General features: G+C 38.2%; 1 protein-coding gene and 3 non-coding genes across 11 annotated transcripts in view; all 4 read right to left on the bottom strand.

Annotated features, from left to right (window-relative positions):
• LOC112136363 (centriolin) overlaps window positions 1–20,639 on the bottom strand; it is a 23,449-nt gene extending 2,810 nt beyond the window's left edge. For 2 of the 8 annotated variants that reach the window (XR_004948875.1, XM_036214710.1), the window contains exons 1-12: window positions 16,987–18,256; window positions 16,812–16,900; window positions 8,417–8,530; window positions 8,229–8,338; window positions 8,048–8,168; window positions 3,740–3,811; window positions 3,523–3,672; window positions 2,789–2,880; window positions 1,750–1,879; window positions 1,612–1,679; window positions 1,397–1,537; window positions 1,269–1,332 (exon numbers count right to left, since the gene is read on the bottom strand). Coding sequence is in view for 7 of the 8 variants with exons in the window: in XM_036214710.1 (XP_036070603.1) it covers window positions 1,269–1,332; window positions 1,397–1,537; window positions 1,612–1,679; window positions 1,750–1,879; window positions 2,789–2,880; window positions 3,523–3,672; window positions 3,740–3,811; window positions 8,048–8,168; window positions 8,229–8,338; window positions 8,417–8,530; window positions 16,812–16,900; window positions 16,987–17,155 (1,320 nt within the window). In the remaining variant the exon portion in view is untranslated. Of the gene's footprint in view, window positions 1–1,268; window positions 1,333–1,396; window positions 1,538–1,611; window positions 1,680–1,749; window positions 1,880–2,788; window positions 2,881–3,522; window positions 3,673–3,739; window positions 3,812–8,047; window positions 8,169–8,228; window positions 8,339–8,416; window positions 8,531–16,811; window positions 16,901–16,986; window positions 18,266–19,045; window positions 19,161–19,850 lie in introns of those variants that run through there. The other 6 variants (XM_024258014.2, XM_024258016.2, XM_024258018.2 and 3 more) reach the window with 6 other exon arrangements.
• trnaa-agc lies at window positions 4,726–4,798 on the bottom strand. Its single transcript has one exon. It is a non-coding gene; the product is annotated as a tRNA-Ala (tRNA).
• On the bottom strand, window positions 7,863–7,935 carry trnaa-agc. The gene has a single exon. It is a non-coding gene; the product is annotated as a tRNA-Ala (tRNA).
• On the bottom strand, window positions 11,793–11,865 carry trnaa-agc. The gene has a single exon. It is a non-coding gene; the product is annotated as a tRNA-Ala (tRNA).

The following is a 20,639-nucleotide window of genomic DNA, read 5'->3' as shown; positions in this document are numbered from 1 at the left end:
TACTTGGTGAGAACCCATCGAGAATCGATCGCAGGACTAAATATCGCGATATATCGCAATATCGATATTTTGGCACACCCCTACTAGATATATAGCATTACCTGTGATAATGCTAGTGTGAATGCTGTAAGATGAATTTGGCCGCTGAAGATACTGAAGCTGATAGCCAGCTGAAATATTAGCTAAATGCTAAATTAGACTAAAAAAATTAAGTTAGTCAAAACAGCTGAAGCTGAAATATTAGCTAAACTCCAAACTGACCTAAAAAATCTCAGTAAATGCCAAATCAGTCCAAAAAGCTGCAGAATGACAATTTTTAAAACTTTAAAACTTTAACTTTTTAACATAATTATGAATAATAAAAAGGCAGGAATATTATTCCAGAATAAATCAACTTAAACCTTAAATAACTTTCAATATTTTACTCTCCATAAAACATATCTTGTCAAAATTATACAAGTTAGAAATCACAAGCCCAAGATCACATCAGGTCATTGATAAAAATCAAATAAAAGGATCTGGAGGCCCGGATCCTCTGACTTTGACACGTGTGTGTTTTGGAGGTGAAGTTCATCTCTTAGCACTTGTTTTTGTCCAGATGATGAAGCAAAGTTTATTTTAAAAACTCCAAAGTCTAAATAGTTCAAGTTCTAAGTGGTGTTTCATTTCGTCTATCTTTATTTCTTTTCTGTCTCATCTCAGTCTTTAAAATGAACAAATTCACCCAAACAGGTTAAAGTGAACTATAGAATCTCTCTCATGTCTTTTCTACTGTCTTGCTGTTGTGATAAACTGTGGAATTGGGTTTATTAACATTTAAACAATGGTATTAATGAGAAGTTTGTGTTCAATATTTTTTAGATTGCTCAGAAAAAACTTCCTTCTGTTTTTTGATGTGGTAAATTAGAGCACCTGATGTTTAATTGATTTTTAATTGATTTTGTTCAAGATTGAAAAATAAATTACCCCTCGGTGGTGTCAAAGTAAAGGCTGGTAGTTGTTTATAATAAAAAAATTAATAACCTTTTTAGTTTTATTTGAATCTTTTACTGCACCACAATGTCACAAATGTAATAAAATATCTAAAAATGAGGCTTTTTACAGTAATTATAGGTTAAAAATCACTGCTATTAAAAATGATTAATAATGAGGTCACGATTATTTAATTGTGCGAAAAAATTAATCACATGGCAGCACTAAACAGAAATGTTCCTGCTTTTGTCATCTTCAAAGCAGCGCCCGCTGCTGGTCAGGAGGTGTGGTCTTACCTGACAGGTGAGTGAGTCCAGACGCCTCTGAGCCTCCTGGCAGTCTGACAGCACGTCAGCCAGTCTGCACACAAACACACATGACACTCCCTCGGAGCTTCCTGCTCTGATCCAGGTGTTCTCCTCACCTGTCTGCTGCTGCGTCAGTCCTCATGGTCAGCTGCTGGAGCTCCTCCGTTCTCCTCCTCAGCATCTCTTCCACCTCCACAAGAGCCTGCTGCTCCTTCTGCCTGCTCCCCAGCAGCTGCTGCTCCTCCTCCTGGAGCGTCCTGCAGGTCAGGTCACAGCATGAGCTGACATGATGCCCTCCTCGTTGATGCCCGAGCTCAGACTCTGGGATTACCGGAGGTGCTTGGCGGCTTCCAGCAGACAGGTGGCGCTGTTCTGAACTCTGCTCTGCAGCTCAGCAGCCTGGAGGCAGTGCAGATGGATAGATGAAGCGGTCGGATGATGCTTTGTGTCAGCCTGTGTGTTTGTGTACCTGGTCTCTGGTGGCGTGCACGCAGCGCTGAGCCTCCAGCAGCCGGCGGTCAGCTTCTCGCAGCTCCGCTCGCCTCTTCAGCAGGGTTTTCTCCACACACTCCACCTCATCGCAGACCTGCAGCACACTCCTGCACACACACACTCCGCCTCAGGGGGGAACACCCGAGCTCTGTTTCTGCTGTCAGCCGCTGGTGGCTGTTAGCAGAGAACAGGCCGTCCAATGGCCACGCCCCTTTTGAGTGCAGATTGAAATAAACTAGTCACAGCTCATCAGAACTTTCAATGTACTCTTAAATCGACTAGTTGTTCTAGTGAGCCTCATGTGGATATTTTTTCCCTTTATTGTGGCTCTAAAGAAAAATGCCAACGATTCAAATGAATCATCGATCAGTTATTTCAGTTTTGCCATTTCTGTTTAGATTTTAAATGTTTCAAACCACAGAGCAAAATGATGCCATTAAAATTCTGTAGAAATGTTGTTTTAATTGGGTTTTTATCGTACTGTTAGTTAAATAGAAATCTCCACAATTCTTATTTTTTGGGGAAAATTACTCAAAATTAGTTCAATAATGGTGGTGCACCAAAATCCTAAAGTTAAAAAGCATCAGGTTTGGCTGTCTTGGATTTTATTTTGAAGTTACTCTGCTGCAGCAGCAGGATCTTAATTGGTGTATATCAAATCTATTTTTTAAATGATTTTTAATGATCATGAAAACATAAATAGTGTGGATTTTTTTAAACAATAACGTGAGACTTTCTGACTCACGCTGGATTTTGATCTGTAAGAAACTGGACCAAATGGCTCTTTTAAAGGTTGCAGACTCCTGCTGTAGCGAGGTTTCTCCATCGATATTCTGGGCCATCAAAATGTTTAGTCTCAAAATTACAAACACTAATATATACGATAGTTGCCGTTTGAAAATCAAGGATTAAAGAATTCAGAGAGAAACTGTGAAAGGTTTAAACGCTTCATACTATGATGAACAGAAAACCTTCCAAACAAAAGTGAGCTGAACAGGATGAGAGTCTACAGTTACCCATGTCGTCGGTGCTGCTGCTCTGAGGCTTCCAGTCTCAGCTTCTTCTTCTTCTCTCGTCTTTTGTGTTCACAGCTGTCGGCACACACCTGCTGACAGACACACACACTCCAGATTTTATCCTCAAAACATTGTGTTTCTGTCAAAAGGAGAATTTTCATAACTAAAGATGTCAGCAAATCTCTGAAAATACAAGCATGAATCCGAGCTGGACGTGTAAACGCTGATGACACCCTCTGGATTCTGAGTGGAGAAAATGAGGCAAAGCTTGAAGTTCTGTTGGGTTCAGATCATCTGACAATGCAAAATCCGGTTCCTAAGAAGGAGCTAATCGGTGCCTCGACGGCTCAAAGAGGGACTCCAACCTCGGACACGGAGCGTGCACTCCCTGAGAGGCAGGACTCTGAGCTGGTGTGGGACGCCTGGGGCTCTGAAACCCAACTCCTTGAGAAGGTCTTGACCCTTCCACTGTGGGGTCTCCAATAGAGAGCCACAGAGTTAGTCAGCCCTACGGCCCAGCTTCCCTTACCAGAGGCTGTCCAGTCTCTGTACAACCAGAGCGGACGGTTGGTTTGCATTTCCAACAGTAAATTTCCCGTCCATGTTGAACTCTAGCAGCGATGCTTTTTGTTCATAATTTTATGGACAAAAGCGAGGATAAACGTAATTACTTAGAATTTACTTAACTTCTAACTAGTTAGAACCGGATCCCTGCTGTGGTGGAGCGTGAGCACCTGAGTCTGCAGCAGCTCCATCCTGTAGTTCAGGGCTCTCAGCTGCTCTGCTGTCAGCTGATCCGCATCGCTCATGGACCTCCTGAGCTGCCGTACTCTTCTGTTGAGGTGGCCGAGTCTCCTCTGATGGTCATCGGCCAGCGAGTCCATCTGAAGGGCAGACGGCAGAGGTGTGAGGTCAGGCGGTGGGGGCTCTGTGTTCAGCCCAACATCAGACCTGCTGCTGCAGAACGTCTCGCTCCTGCTGGACAGCCTGAAGTTCAGCACGACTCCGCTCCAGCTCCACCTCCTGCAGGAAAAACCCCCATCAGGGACAGTTACAGAGATCTGCAAGTCTGACCGTCTGCAGAGTCAGAGACATCCTGGAGATCAACTCAAACTCAGCTTTACAGCAAATTTACAGGAAAGAAAAGTATGCAAACAAAAAAAAGTTATTCTGCAAATAACAAGAAATGCAGCTACAAATAAAAGAAACAGAAACGAATAACATAACATAAACATTTCTGCAAATAAAAGAAAAAATTCAACAAATAAAATAAACATTTCTGCAAAAAAACACTGCAACAAATAAACCCTGCAGCACATAAAATAACTCCTGTTGCAAATATAAAAACCCTGCTGCAAAAAGAAACAACCACAAATGAAAGAAACACAGCTGCAAATATAAAACACAGCTGCAAATATAAAATTGATTAGGCAAACAAAAGAAATGGTAAAAAGTAGGTGCAAATAGAAAAGCTAAAATTGAAGTGGATTATCCGGGATGGTTTCTGCTGATGTACCGCTGTGAGAAGGAGAAAAAAAACAGGAGTACGAATCAGAAAACAAACAAATCTTCACGAAGTTAAGTGAACATACAAAGTGTTCAATGTCACTATGTGTACTTTTTAATGTTCTTTGGTTTGACCCTGTAGCCCCAGGTGTGAAGGTAAACTGGAGGATGCTGGTTTATTGTTAGCTTTGGCTAACATGGAGAAACCCAGTGTGTACAAAGACCAGTAATGAGAGGAGAACGTTTCACGTGTTCAAGAACATGCTAAATGTGGGTTCTTGAAAACGTGTATAGCCCATGGTGTTTGAACTCAGACATTAACGGCAGAGACATCCAGAATGATCTTGATTAGGAAAAGCAAAAGCAAAAACACAGTGAGACTGATTCACAAGATGACAGTTAAAGCTTCACTGCAGCGTGTTCCAAAAGCTTGGAGAATGCGGGCATCGATCCCGCTACCTCTCGCATGCTAAGCGAGCGCTCTACCATCTGAGCTAATTCCCCTGGAGAGCCCAGAAACTGACACCTCCGGCTGGAACCCTGCACCCCCACTTCTCCATGACCCCCCCTCTCATGTCTCACGGGGAGCTGCTGTGACATCATCCTAAGATCTCTATTGAGAGAATTCTGTTAATTAACTGCCTTAACAGAATTCTCTTCAAAACAAAGCCATTACACCACAACAATCAGACACAGCAGTTCGTTTAAATGTGATCAGATGAATTCAGGCTCATTTAAACAACTTTTAACCTGATGCACATTGTTTTTCACTGTTTTGCCTACAATATATGTGACATAAAGACTTCCTAGCCATCATCTTCCCAGCCGTAGTCGTAGCAGCAAAAAGTGTTGAACCTGGCCTTCTGACAGACTTTCAAAATCAATCAGCATAATAATAATTTTGGACAAGTTAAAATCCTGGTAAACCGCAGAACCTCCATCCTTCTCTTCCCGTGCTGGCTGATCTTTTTGTGTTTGTTGCACTAAGGTGGATTTCTGCAGTAACTTTATCACCATCCACATTGTTTCCCAGGAGCACGACTTGCCAGAATCTCTGTCTGTGACCCACCAGTGTCCCTCAAAATGTGCACAGCATGTTCATCCGTGCGCTTGCTGCTCCTGCGACAGCAAGAAATGATCAGTCAATCAAGCAGACTTCCCAAAGTTGTGCAAAAACATTTTTACAGACTTTGAAAGAATGAATGAACTTTATTTATATGGCACTTCCCAACTGATGACAGCATACAAAAGTGCCTCACAATAAAAGAAAGAGGACAGCTTAAAAAATGGACAAATTGGGAACAAAATATAAAAAACAGAATAAAATTACAAAAGCAGTCTGCAGTAAAATACATATAAGATACATAAGAATATAATAAAAATATAAAATAAAATAGAATAAAATGCCACCAGCTACTGAGTATTAAAAGCCATTCTAAAATGTTTTCAAATAACCTTTATTACTGTTAAGGTCTGACATCATGCAGTTCTGCTAGAATACTATTCTATGACTGGGCACGGTCACCCCAGCGTTTCTGTGGTGACCTGGGCACCTCAAGCAGAAACTGATCAGTAGACCTTAAACTCTGGAATGGCTACGGACAGTTGAGTAAACTGGGGCGAGACCATGAAGAGCTTTGAAAACAAACAGTAAAAGTTTAAGCTGAATTCTAAAATGAACAGGGAGCCAGTGAAGAGACTTGAGAACCGGGGTGATGTGTTCTCGTCTGGATGCTCCACTTAACAGTCATGCTGCTGCATTCTGGACTAACTGGAGACGGTTGAGTGATCGCTGAGTGACGCCAAAGTAAAGAGAGTTACAGTAATCTATGCGGGAGGTGATCACGCCGTGGATGGATGTTTCTAGATCACTGCAGCTCAGAGATGGTTTAGCTTTAGCTAAAAGGTGCAGGTGATAAAGACTCATTTTGACAACATCGTCAATCTGTTTATCATATTTAAAACAGCTGTCAAAGATAACCCCCAGATTTCTGACAGTGGTGGAGTCAGCTATAGAGGTTTCACCGAAAACAATGCTCTCCGTCTTTGACTCGTTCAAATATAGAAAATTCTGGCTCAGCCACTGCTTTACGTCCTGGAGGCGTTCTGTTAAAACGTTTTGTGAAGTATTCTTTCCTGAACTGAGGGGCAGATATATCTGCAGATCATCAATGGAATGACACGTCATGCAGCACAATGATGGAACTAAGAGGCAGCAGATATAAAGAAAAAAGGTCAGGACCAAAGATAGAGCCTTGAGGTACCCCACAGGAGAGAGGAGCCACAGAGGAGGAGGCCTCACCAATTCTAACAGGAAAGCTTCTCCCTGTTAAGTAGGACTTGAACCAGTTAAGTGCAGCGCTGTGAATGCCGATGCACGTTCCAGTCGAGACAGCAGGACTGCATGGTCCACTGTGTCAACAGGAATATTGAAGTCCCCCCCAAAGTCCCCGCCGTGAGGTCCAATAGCACCAGAACCACAGGCTGTTTGGCATCAACAGACACGGCAATGTCATTATGGACCTTCAGAAGGGCGGACTCTGTGCTGTGCTGAGATCTAAAACCTGACTTAAACTTCTCGACAATAAAATTGTATTCTAAAAAGGACTGCAGCTGCTTTAAAACAACTTTTTCTAATAACTTTGATAAAAAAGACAAATGAGAAACAGGTCTAAAATTAGATAAAACAGAGATGAGGTTCTTTAAGAAGAGGCTTAACCACAGCATGTTTAAAAGCAGATGGAACCACTCCAGAGCTTAAAGAAGTGTTGATGAAGTTCTGTAGACCCGGCCCTACAGTATCAAAACTTTCTTTCAGAATTTTAGCAGGAATCACATCAAGACTGCAGTTTGTGGGTTTAAGCGACCTGACAATTTCAGAAAGAGCAGGAAGAGAGATCAACTCAGAATGATCAAGCACATCAGAAACAACAGGTACTATTGCAAAGTCTCTGTTAACATCTGGAGTTATGATCTGTCTGACAGAATGAACTATATCAATATAGAAATAAAGAAAACTCTCCCAGGTGGCCGTGAGGCGTCTGTGATGGCTGAGGGCTGTGGATTTACACGGGTATTTACTGCTTGAATGAATTAAAAGGGACTCCATCCATACGTCAAATCGGAGTCCCTGATTGATCAAAGTAGAACTAGTGTGAATTTCAACACACGCTGAATGCCCGCGTGTTTTGTATGAAACTTGAGTAGCGACGCGTGAGCGTGAGAGTTTTGAACACGGAAGCACAGAATACGCATTTACATCGATATTTCAGTGGAAATGGTCACTTGAATGTAGGTTGCTGAGGTCGATGTGAGCGCAGCTTTACAACAGCACTCAGACACAACAACACAAAGGACACAAGACCAACTATAGTTCAGTAAAGGAAAGTCAGTGAGCTGTTGGAGAAAAAAATAAAGTTTCACATTCAAAGAGGCAGGTTTGAACTCATAGATGTTAACGGCAGAGACATCCAGAATGATCTTGATTAGGAAAAGCAAAAGCAAAAACACAGTGAGACTGATTCACAAGATGACAGTTAAAGCTTCACTGCAGCGTGTTCCAAAAGCTTGGAGAATGCGGGCATCGATCCCGCTACCTCTCGCATGCTAAGCGAGCGCTCTACCATCTGAGCTAATTCCCCTGGAGAGCCCAGAAACTGACACCTCCGGCTGGAAGCCTGCACCCCCACTTCTCCATGACCCCCCCCTCTCATGTCTCAGTTTTGACAGCGTGAGAGAACATCTGGTACTGACCAGCTTCTGCCGACAGAGTCCGTGTCTGCTCTGCCTCTGCAGCTCCTGCTCCAGCCTCCAGTTCTGGTCTTGCTTCAGTTGGACCTGTAGTCTGGGTTTGTGATCCAAGCTGTCTGCAAGTCTGACACACACATTTGAGTTTACAGAAGCAGAGAAATCAAACATAAAAAAGGAAACTCACCGGTCCTCTCCAGCTGTAATCTGGTCCGGTTTGGTCCTGTTATACTGTGCTTGGTTCTGGACTAGCTGGGCCTGAAGTCGCTGAACTTCCTCTCGAAAAGAGCAGATCTCCTGCGGGACAAAGCCCCATGTAGAGCTCCGTTCAGTACAAATGGCTCCATCTACTGGACAAACATGGTGAACATGGACCTGTGTGTGTCTGTGCTCCAGCTGCCTGCAGCGTCTCCGAGCCTCCTCCAGGTGGAGCCGCAGAGTCTGGTTTTCAGACTGCAGGCTGTCCACTTGCTGCTGAGAGGACTGAGCCTGAAACACACAAACACAATGATCACACGCACGACAATCATATGCACAATGTTCAAATGCACGATGTTAAAAAGCACAACTTTCAATGTGTATTCAGACTGGACACATTTGGTCCGCTTAAAGTGAACCAGAGCTCGTTTCCTCTGATAATGTGGAACAACGTTTCGGTCTGAATGCGCATAAACAAATCCTGGTCCTGGACCAGGAACTGTTCTCGGACTCATTTTCGGTTTGTTTCTAATGGGACTGAACTTTGTTTCGCTCTGAGATTCCTCAGTCTGAATACAATCCGTTTCGATACTGGAACAACTGAACCAAAATGGCCACCATAGCCGCCGGTAAACACGTTAGGAATGAGAGGATCGGTGAGCCGTGGACAAATGTGAAGCATGGATTGTCGTGTTAGTAAGAAAGGAGTGACTGGTCAAACTTTTTACTTGTTAGATCTTCATTTTAACACAGCTAAAAACACTAATTACTGGCCTTTCTGTCTCGTTATGTGGGACGCCTGGGGAGCTGCCGTGATGTCATCCTAAAATCTGTATGGTAGTTCCTTAAAGGGGAAGTTTTGCTAATATTTCAGCTACATGCTAGCTACTGTTGGTATTTTACTATTTTTTCAGTTTTTAGGCAAATTTGGAGTTTAGCTAATATTTCAGCTCCATGCTAGCAACTTTTGCTTATTTAGCGTTTTTTCAGTTTTTTGGGGAAAATTTGGAGTTTAACTAATATTTAAGCTACATGCTAGCTATTTTTAATAATTTGGTATTTTTTCAGTTTTTTTAGGAAAATTTGGAGTGTAGCTAATATTTCAGCTGCATGCTCGCTGTTTTCTCTATTTTAGCATTTTTTCAGATTTTTTTAGGCAAAGTTTGAGTTTAGCTCATATTTCAGCTGCATACTTGCTATTTTTAATAATTTATGATTTTTTTTATTTTTATTTTTTGGAAAATTTTGAGTTTTGCTAATATTTCAGCTGTATTGTACCTACAGTATTTTTATATGAATATTAGCATTTTTCACTTTTAGGCAAATTTGGAGTTTAGCTAATATTTATGCTACATGCTAGCAATTTCCACCAATTTGGCATTTATTCAGGTTTTTTAGGCAAATTTTGAGTTTTGCTAATATTTCGGCTGCATGCTAGCTATTCTCTTTCATATGAGCATTTTTTCAGTTTTTTAGGTAAATTTGGAGTTAAGCTAATATTCCAGCTACATGCTAACTATTTTTGTTAACTTAGATTTTTCCATTTTTTTAAGGAAAATTTAGAGTTTAGCTAATATTTCAGCTGCATGCTATCTATTTTACCAATATTAGCTTTTTTATTTTTTTAGGCAAATTTTGAGTTTCGCTAATATTTAAACTGCATGTTAGATACTTTTACTAATTTAGTATTTTTTCAGTTTTTTAAGGGAAATTTGGAGTTTAGCTTATATTTCAGCTGCACCCTCACTATTTTTGCCAATTTAAGATTTTATTAGTTTTTTTTTGGTAAATTTAAAGTTTAGCTAATATCTCAGCTGCATGCTAGCTATTTTTGCTAATTTAATATTTTTTTTAAGTAAAATTTGGAGTTTAGCTAATATTTCTGCTGCATGCTAGCTATTTTACCAATATTAGCATTTTTCTTTTTTTTTTTGGCAAATTTGGAGTTTCCCTAATATTTAAGCTATATGATAGCTATTTTTGCCAATTAAAATTTGTTTTTATTTTTTGGGGCAAATTTAAAGTTTAGCTAATATCTCAGCTGCCTGCTAGCTATTTTTGCTAATCTAGCATTTTTTCATTTTTTTAGGAAAATTTGGAGTTAAGCTAATATTTAAGCTGCATGCTAGCTATTTCTGCAAATTTAGGATTGTTTCCAGTTTTATAGGCAAATTTGGAGTGTAGCTCATATTTAAGCTACTTAGCTATTTATTTTTTTACTAATTAAGCCTTTTTTATTTTTTTAGGAAAATTTAGAGTTTAACAAATATTTCAACTGCATGCTAGCTATTTTACCAATATTAGCATTTTTTGAGTTTTTAGGCAAATTTTGAGTGAAGCTAATATTTAAGCTACATGCTTGTTATTTTTAATAATTTTGCATTTTTTCAGTTTTTTATGAAAATTTGAAGTCTAGCTAATATTTAAACTACATGCTAGCTATTTTTACGAATTTATCCTTTTCCAGTTTTTTTGGCAAGTGTTGAGTTTAGCTTATATTTCAGCTGCATGATAGCTATATTTACCAATTTAAATTTTTTTTAGTTTTTTTGGCATATTTAAAGTTTAGCTAATATTTCAGCTGCATGCTAGCTATTTTTAATAATTAAGCATTTTTTTTGTTTTTTAGGAATATTTGAAATTTAGCTAATATTTCAGCTGTATGCTAGCTATTTTTGCTAATCTTAATTGTTTTAAGTTTTTAGAAAAATTTGGAGTTTAGCTAACATTTAAGATACAGGCTGGCTATTTTCACTAATTTAGCCTTTTTCAGTTTTTTAGGCAAATTTAAAATTTGGCTAATATCACAGCTGCATGCTAGCAATTTTTGCTAATTTTGCATTTTTTTAGGAAAATTTGGAGTTTAGGTAATATGTTTCAGCTGCATTCCAGCTATTTTTGCATTTTTTTCTGTTTTTAGTTAAATTTGGAGTTAAGCAATTATTTCAGCTGCGTGCTAGCTATTTTTGCTAATTTAGGATTGTTTCCAGTTTTTTAGGCAAATTTGGAGTTAAGCTAATATTTAAGCTACATAATAGCTATTTTCACTAATTTAGCCTTTTTCATTTTTTGACAAATTTAGTTTAACAAATATTTCAGCTGCATACTAGCTATTTTATCAATATTAGCATTTTTTTCAGTTTTTGGGCATATTTTTGAGTGAAGCTAATATTTCAGCTGCATGCTAGCTATTTTTGCTAATCTATGATTGTTTTCAGTTTTTTAGGCAAATTTGGAGTTTAGGTAATATTTAAGAACATGCTAGCTATTTTCACTAATTTAGTCTTTTTTAATTATTTTTGGCAAATTTTGAGTTTAGCTAATATTTCAGCTTCATGCTTCCTCCAATATTTTTTATCAATATTAGTATTTTTTAAGTTTTTTAGGCAAATTTTGAGATTAGCTAATATTCCAGTTACATGAAAGCTATTTTTTTCTAATTTTTGATATATATATATATATTTTTAGGCAAATTAAGAGTTTAGCTAATTTTTTAGCTGCATGCTAAGATGACAGTTAAAATCGATCACTGCACTCCATGTTCTAAAAAGCTTGGAGAATGCGGGCATCGATCCCGCTACCTCTCGCATGCTAAGCGAGCGCTCTACCATCTGAGCTAATTCCCCTGCTGCGCCACCCATCCCCCCGCTCCTCTATCAGCTCACTGCAGCCTGAGCAGATCAGTGTCAGCAGGAAATAGTTCAAACTGTAGGGGGGGGGGGGGATGTCCTGTCACTCTGACCTTCTTATATACAGTCTATGCTAATATTAAAGCTACATACCTGCTATTTTCATAAATTTATCCTTTTCCAGTTTTTTTGGCAAATGTTGAGTTTAGCTTATGTTTCAGCTGCATGATAGATATATTTGCTTATTTTACATTTTTTCAGGTTTTTTGGCATATTTAAAGTTTAGCAAATATGTCAGCCTCATGCTAGATATTTTTAATAATTTGGCATTTTTTTGTTTGTTTTTTTAGAAAAATTTGGAGTTTAGCTAATATTTGAGCTACAGGCTAGCTATTTTCACTAATTTAGCCTTTTTCAGTTTTTTAGGCAAATTTAAAGTTTGGCTAATATCTCAGCTGCATGCTAGCAATTTTTGCTAATTTTGCATTTTTTAATTCCGCTTTTTAGGTAAATTTTGAGTATAGCTAATGTTAGCTGCATTCCAGCTATTTTTCCAATATTAGCATTTTTTTAGTTTTTAGGCACATTTTTGAGTGAAGCTAATATTTCAGCTGCATGCTAGCTATTTTTACAAATCTATTATTCTTTTCAGTTTTTTAGGCAAATTTGGAGTTTAGGTTATATTTAAGCTACATGCTAGCTATTTTCACTATTTTAGCCTTTTTCAATTTTTTAGGCAAATTTTTAGTTTAGCTAATTTTTCAGCTTCATGCTTCCTCCGATATTTTTTATCAATATTAGCATTTTTTAGGCAAAATTTGAGATTAGCTAATATTCCAGTTGCATGCAAGCTATTTTTGCTAATTTTTTATTTTTTTTAAGGCAAATTTAGAGTTTAGCTAATTTTTTAGCTACATACTAACTACTTTTACTAATTTAGCATCTTTCAGCTTTTAGGAAAATTTTGAGTTAACCTAATATTCCAGCTGCATGCTAGCTATTTTTGCTTATTTAGCATTTTTTCTTTTGTTGGGGGAGGGGGGGGTGATTTGTTGTTTAGCTAATATTTCAGCTGCATGCTAGCTATTTTTATTAATTTGGGATTCTTTTCAGTTTTTTAGGCATGTTTGGAGTTTAGTTAATATTGAAGCTACATGGTCCCTATTTTCAATAATTTAGTATTTTTCAGTTTTTTTAGACAAATTTGGGGTGTAGCTAATATTTCAGGTGCATGCCAGTTATTTTTGCTAATTTAGAGGTTTTTTAGGCTTTTTTAGGCAATTAACTAATATTTTAGCTGGCTATAAGCTTTAGCGTTTTCAGTTTTCAGCTTTAAAAGCCAATTTCAGCTTACAGCATTCACACTAGCATTTTCGCAGGTAATGGTTTATATCTAGTTTTAAGTTAGTTTAAAGCTAATGATGGTTAAGATGTGTGCTTTTCATCCAGTTTGCCCATGACCCGACTAGTCAACTAATCAGAATAAATAATCAGTGATTTGTCAATTATTAAAATATTTCCTTGTGGCCGCACTAATTTGTACACATAACATATATGACATTCTTATGCCCAACATTCACACCTTTAATGTTCAAAAGCACAACGTTCATAGCAGAGACATCTAGAATGATCTTGATTAGAAAGGGCTAAAGCAAAAACACAGTGAGACTGATTCACAAGATGACAGTTAAAGCTTCACCGCAGCAGCATGTTCCAAAAGCTTGGAGAATGCGGGCATCGATACCGCTACCTCTCGCATGCTAAGCGAGCGCTCTACCATCTGAGCTAATTCCCCTGCTGCACCACCCATCCCCCGCTCCTCTATTACCTCACTGCAGCCTGAGCAGATCAGTGTCAGCAGGAAATAGTTCAAACTGTGTGTGTGTGTGTGGGGGGGGGGTGTCCTGTCACTCTGACCTTCTTATATAAGGTCTATGCTCTGACCTTATTTACATTTTGAAAGCAATTGTAGGCTATTTATTGTATTTATGTATGGCAATGCTGTCAATACACTTCAGTTTTGTTAGAATTTCTGCAGTTAATTTAGCACAGCAATAAATGTAGTATTTTAAACTAAAATATATCCTTTTTAATGAATCTGAATCTTTTCATAATTCTTGGCAGCAATATCCTTTTTTATTTTTAACTCCAACTGAACATCCTTAGCTAATGTAGCATTATGAGGCATGGTGGTGGAAATATCATACTTTGGGACTGCTCTCTGCATCCATATGAAGAAAAAAAGACTACAGCAACTGAACCATGAATGGTTCTAAAAACCGTCTTACATCAGAAAAAACATTGAAAGCATTGGTTTTCTTCTTTTTCTGAAGTTAAGCTTCAGTGAGCAGCTAGAACATAAACAGAACACAATCAGCTTCTGTATCTGTGTTTCATTTCACGGCAGGTTCGCTCTTCTGAGCTGCTCTATAGGCGGAAACTCCCTCTTGTGGTGAAACAGAAGACTACACCTTTTATGCCAAGTACTGTGTCTTATTAGTAGAAGAATAACTCATTTTATAAACAAATTACCGAAGTTAGGCCGAACATTATGGGGTGGAGGGTCGACTAATTTGTCAGTATTAATTTACCTTACAAAAGGAGAGGAATATAAATGCTGGTCGCTACAATAAGTTGAATAAAGCATCAGTTCAGAGAGAAAGTTTATCCATTACTGCTTGTTTTGTCCAGATAATGAAGGAAAAATGTGTTTTAAAGAAGCCTGCGCAGTGATATCGAACGTTTGGTCTGTGTGACCGGAACTTCTTTTTTAGGTGTGGTTTATCACTTTTTAATCCACACCCAGCAGCCAATCAGAATCGAGTATTCACCCGGACCATGGTGTAATATTTATTAATTGCGCTCAGGCATCCTGCCGTTAAGCTGTAAGATCAGCGTAATAAGACTCCATCTAAAATAAACTTTTTTTACATTCTGTGATTGATATTTTATCAAATTAAAGAGAAAATATTGCATTTATTTGTAGTTTTTCGAGAAAGCCAATTTTCTATTTTAATAAATAAGGTCTGTATGACGGCTGTAATGAAGCAGCAGCGCATCTGCTGCTTCATTCTTGTTGTTTATTGTCGTCTAAAAATTGCAGAAGCTCTGTGGTTCTCCATGGAAGTCCCGCCCCCAACACCGCACGAGGGAAACAGTTCAGAGAAGAAAGACACACCTCCACCTGTGAGCAGCCGACCTGAAATCCAGCTGGATCAACCTTCTCCCAAAAAATTGTTTTATTATTTTTCACAAGCATAATAAAGAAAGTTTATGAGAAGAAAGGAAAAAGCTGGGGAAAAAGAAAAACACAGTTCCAGGAAGAATGTCAAACAGACAGCAGTCGCTCTTAGGACAGAAATTCTTCTTTTTTGGGCTGCCTGGTGTGACTTTAGCCTGGATTTCTTAGTAATTGGATTCAAAATAATGTGTTGATTAGTTTGTTGACAAATTTTATTCTTGTTATTTTTATAAAATGACACCTAAAACTTTCACTCTATGCTGTCCAAACAGTTCTTTAAACATTTTTGGGGTTTCCACAGCAAAATGAATCCCACCGTTCCAGATGGAATTTTCTGCTTTTGTGTGATTTTATGTCTAGTGTGTGAATACAACATGGAAAAATGACTAAATAAAGGTAGTGTCACATAAATGCGGTTGTGCTGATTAAAATGATACCAAATAAGCAGCAGGTAGTCTTTCAAATTGAAAATAGGGAAGTAAATGAAAAAAAAGAGTTTTAGACACAAGGTTTCAATGGGTTCAAAATAAATGTTCTAAATTTACAATTGTGCGTGTTATTTCATGTTATGATAATCTGCAGATAATAAGTGGCTGGCCATTACTGTAACTAAAAAAAAAAAGTTAATAGCGATTCATTTTTTTGCGATTAATTGGTTAATTTTTAATCGAATCCCTGCCCTAATATAAACATTTTCCGCTTCACTTTTAACAGTAGAATGTCATATTTTACAATTCCATAAATAAAAAACCCACAAGTACCAGGAAAGAGAAAATTCTAACTTTCAAATTCTATATTCTATGAGAAAATAGCCATTTTGGATCATCCAAGATGAGATCCCAGGCCGCTATTACTGCATTCTTAATACAAGAGGGATTAGACATTATTTCATTCAGACTCAGTTCAAGAGACACAAAAACATTTCCAAACATGTATTTTTGCTCTGAAATGCAGATTAATGTAGGATTTTAAGTTTACAAACTAAAATAAAACCGAAAGAGCCGCCGTACTTCCACCAGAAGTAAACACATCTTCGTGTCGGTGAAGCTTCCGGTTTTCAAAGTAAAACTAGCGAGAGTTTTATTCTGTTCAGAAACTGAGACTGAAGTTCTGTTCTCAGACATAACTTCTGAAAAAATGAATCAGCTTTAACATCGGAGCTTTTCCACATTCTTTTGGTTATGATAACTCTTCAACATTTGACGTAATTAACGAAACTCCAGTTTATTCTGAAGAAACAGCCTCGCTGCTGAAAGGAGGATGTAATCAATGTGGATCAGCTGATTCTGCTGTGGAGAAAATAGTTTTCATATGGGTTCTCCACCAACATGTGATGATTAGAACGTCAAATATTGAAGAACTTTGAGTTGTGGTCCGATTCGTGAATCGTTGAGCTTGATTCATGAACCGAATCGGATCACCACCTAAGCAGTGATCCACAGCCCTACCTGTGAGTTTATGAAGATGTTCATTCAGAATGTATGTTTAGGTTGACCAAATGTTAGCATTAGCCGTCCTATGGGAAATTCCATTATACATTAGCATCAAGCTACTGGACTCCATATTTATGTGCTACATCAATCTATATTTTTATGAATCGATTATTGATCTATTAGGCTTAAATTGATTCAAATGGCTAAATGGATCTTATCAACCCAGCCCGAATGGTAATGGTGAATAAACTCTTCTTCTTTTGTTATACCTGTTGTCTAAGCTCTCCGAGGTACTTCTCAAATCCACAGATTACTCCCTCCAAATCCCTCTTTAGAATCTCGTTCGCCAAAATCTGACCTGCAGGAAGAGGATATCATGTCACTGACACCAATCACAGAGCTGCTCTCAGAGCGCCGCTCTCTGATTGGTTGTTCTCTCCTCACCATCAGTCAGCAGCTGCTCCAGCTCTTTAATTTCCTGTGTTTCCATGGCGATGCGGGACAGCAGGCCGTTGAGTCGACCCTCTAGCTCGCTTCGCCTCTTGCTCATTATGTTTATCGACGGCACAGTCACAGGACCCTGAAAGGGGGACAGCCAATCAGAACACTGCATATGGTGATTGCTGCAATCGTTTAAAAATCCTATTTAAAAAACAAAACAAAAAAAATATTTTCCATTATTATTTATTATCATTTTTATCACTAAAATGGTAAGACTGCTCATGTGAGAGTGCACCCCCCATCTCTCAGCAGCAATAGAATATTCTGTCAACAGCAAGTTATCCAGCAGACAGGAACTCTTTGAAGAGATAAAAAAGAAGTGTAGATATCTGTGATCTTTACCATGTAACTGCAATAAAAGAAAATAAAACGGAAACTATCTCACAAAAATCTAACAATGTAAACAACAACAAAATCAATGTGCAGGAAGACAAAACAGGAAAAAGAGGAAAAATAAGAGGAACTCAAGGAGAAGATCAGAGAGGAATGAGAGAAGAAACAGAAAAGAAGAGGAAAGGTAAAAAGAATGGTGTTTTGAGAATCTCCCTCTATTACTTTTATTGAAGCTACTCCACAGAGTCTGGGTTTGTTCCATCATTCAGGTAATCATCAATCAGCTCTGACGTCACCCATAAAAAATGCCTCTGGCTCCAGCGAAATAAAGTCAATTCAGTTGCCATTGACGGACGCCGCCATTTGAAGCCAATTGATGGTGATTGGTCCGAGTCGGTCTGAGTCATCGTTTCTATGGCATCGACCGTCACCAATCATGAGTGAGCTTCTTGGAAGCCCACGCCCCTCCCACTGAAAGAGGTTCGATAGCATCTGTCATTCAAAGGTTGGAGGCGGGGCCAGTGGGCACCACAAGCTTTTGCTGAGGCATCTGATTGGTCAGTTTAGAACTTGAATACGTTGCAATAAAGAAAAAATATCTTTAAAAAATAGGATTAGAAAGCAGATGTTAAATGAGGTCACAAAGAAGAACGGTTATTCTAATAAAGTGAGTAAAAGCTCTTTATTTCTCTATGGAAGTTTATGGTCATTCCACCAGAAGAAGTACATTTGCTCCTTAAAATTATTCAAAATTGAACTTCATTTCTCATAACATTTTAATATAGGATGTTGTAATATAAACTTGTAGTTATTCATAATGAGTAGTGGTCAATCTCAGGTGACTTTATTTAATTTTCAACAACTTTCGAAAGTTTATTATATGTCGTTTTTTTTCTGGTGTTACCAAAACTCAAGTGGGATTTGAAAACTATATAGTAAAAAAACACAATGTTTCCCGTGAAGAAACAGGTAATATAGAAGAAACTATCGTTTATATTAGCAAAATTGTAACATTTTTTACAAAAATATAACTTTATTTTGTTCAAAGTTGTATTTCTCTAAGAATGTTATCGCATCTTTTCTATTATTGGACATCAAATAAAGATGTTTTAATCTAACCGTTTAGAATGTATTTCACTGAATAATCAGACGACTGATATAAATGTGAAAATACATTTCTTTTTCTTTATTTTCAAAAAGCAGTGTAACAATCGGAGCAAACATTAAGTAACAGCAATGAGAATGGGTCGTCGCAGAACTCAATCATCAGACATTGTGGCTTAAGTGAGATCAGATAACAGCAAATAAAATACAAACCATATGCAAACTACTTAATATTCATACATGTATTATACTTTTTAGTCATTTCATCTTATTCTTTTAATGATTGTTAAAGGACATCGGTGGGCAGTAACCCACTCATTGCCGTTACTCCCTTCGTAAGTAACAGCAATGAGATTTTAGCATCAAATTAGCAGCTGAGCTAAATTGAGCCCCTTTGCATTTATGGTAGTAGCATGAGCACATGGAGCCTGTTTGAGAGATTTAAATGAATATCTTAATTTTAAAATCAAGACGTTTTTCGGGAAAATACTTTGGGTAACAGGACTGGGATTTTAGATTGACCATCTCTGACTTTGCTAATTTCTTGAAACAAAAATAACCTTACCTTTGATCTGCCATGACCTGCATTTGACCTAAATGACCTCTGACCCCCTGCAGAAAATGTCACTGGTGGAGCATAACAAAGGCTTCAGAGTGGGAAATGTGCAGCGAGTCAGAACCTGAGGACAGCAATAAAACGGGATTTCACCAACATATAATGATATGTTTGTGTAACCTTTGTTTTACACGTGTAGATGTAACACAGACTTAAATCAAAAAAAAAAATCTGGTTTAGAGTTTTGTGATAAAGTGAGTAATAAATATTTGAAATATAGATTCATAAAACGCCCACAACGGTTCATGCGCACAACGTTTTGAATTGCATAAATATATCATTTTTGTTTTGTTATTAATTACATTTATACATTAATTATCCAATACTGTGCTTGGGATGCAAATGTTCCTCTTTTGGGGGATTCACCCTTCTTGGAGTTAGGTGGAACTTCCTGTTTTTTGTTTTTTTTTTATGGGAGGGGGGCTCTTGTTCCAGTTCTCTTATACAGCCAATGCTTTGACCAGATCAGCTCACAGGGAGCCGCCCTTTCACTGTCACCTTTATATCTTTATATCTTTAATTCCAAGATTTCCTTTTCTTCTTCTTCTTCCTTTTTTAATTTCTGTTCCCTGTGTCTTAAGTTACTTTTTGATTTTAAATACTCGCAGTTTTGTTAACTTTGTGTTTTCAGGAGTTAAATCTCCTGTTTTTATGGTGTTTTCCTCTGGGGGGGTCAGAGCCCCCCCGGACTCGGACGAGCCTCGCGGGCAGCATCACACAAACAACACGGAGCTCGTCGCTATGCTGTACTCACTCTACTCACGGAGAACAGAAACGTCCGCTGGGTGACCCCCTCCTCCTTTTTCCAGCTGTCACGCGTTCATCCCGCCGCGGTTCACTCATCTTACTCCCGTTATAAACTTCTTCTTCCTCCTCTCCGCTGTTCTTTGAATTCGCTCAGAAAGTCTGTGATTCAACCAATCACAGCGTTAGTTGCTGACTGACAGTCCAATCTGGCCAATGAGGAGCTAGCAGATGGAAAGTTGGGAGTTGTTTCTTAAAGAGACAGGCTCCCATTTGTGGCTTTGGAACGTGTTTTGCCCGCCTCATTAAAATAAATGTAAGCTTTTTAACCACTACTTTGTTTTGTAAGAACTGATCGACACGTTTTATAGTTACAAAGCAGTAAAAATATATAATAAAATAAAAAAAATTAATAAACACTAAACTTAACCTAATATTCTGTTCTGAAAAATGTGCGCTCAGAATGTTAGTCACATTTTTCTAAAGAAGCAGTTTCACATAATCAAAAAAAAGCTGTATGGCAGAGACTGGTGCACCATGAACTTGCATTCACATCTTCATTTGAAGTCACGCATTCAAGATTATGGACCTGTACATGGGTTCTGGGGCTTTAACATTTTAGATAGGGTCAACACTTAGAATAATAGTCACTGCAGAAATCACATGGCTCTTTCAGTGTTAAAGGCTGCAGATCCCTGGTCTTGGTGGGGCTGACTGAGGTTGTTTTCACACTTGGAACAGTCTCACTCTCCCTTACACCTTTGGATTGGTTTACAAGAATTAAACTGGAGGCTGGGAC

The sequence above is a fragment of the Oryzias melastigma genome, linkage group LG13 (genome assembly GCF_002922805.2).
Source record: "Oryzias melastigma strain HK-1 linkage group LG13, ASM292280v2, whole genome shotgun sequence".
In the NCBI taxonomy this organism is placed as follows: Eukaryota; Metazoa; Chordata; class Actinopteri; order Beloniformes; family Adrianichthyidae; genus Oryzias; species Oryzias melastigma.
The sequence above is the reverse complement of the archived record's forward strand: the minus strand, read 5'-3'. Positions and strand labels throughout refer to the sequence as shown.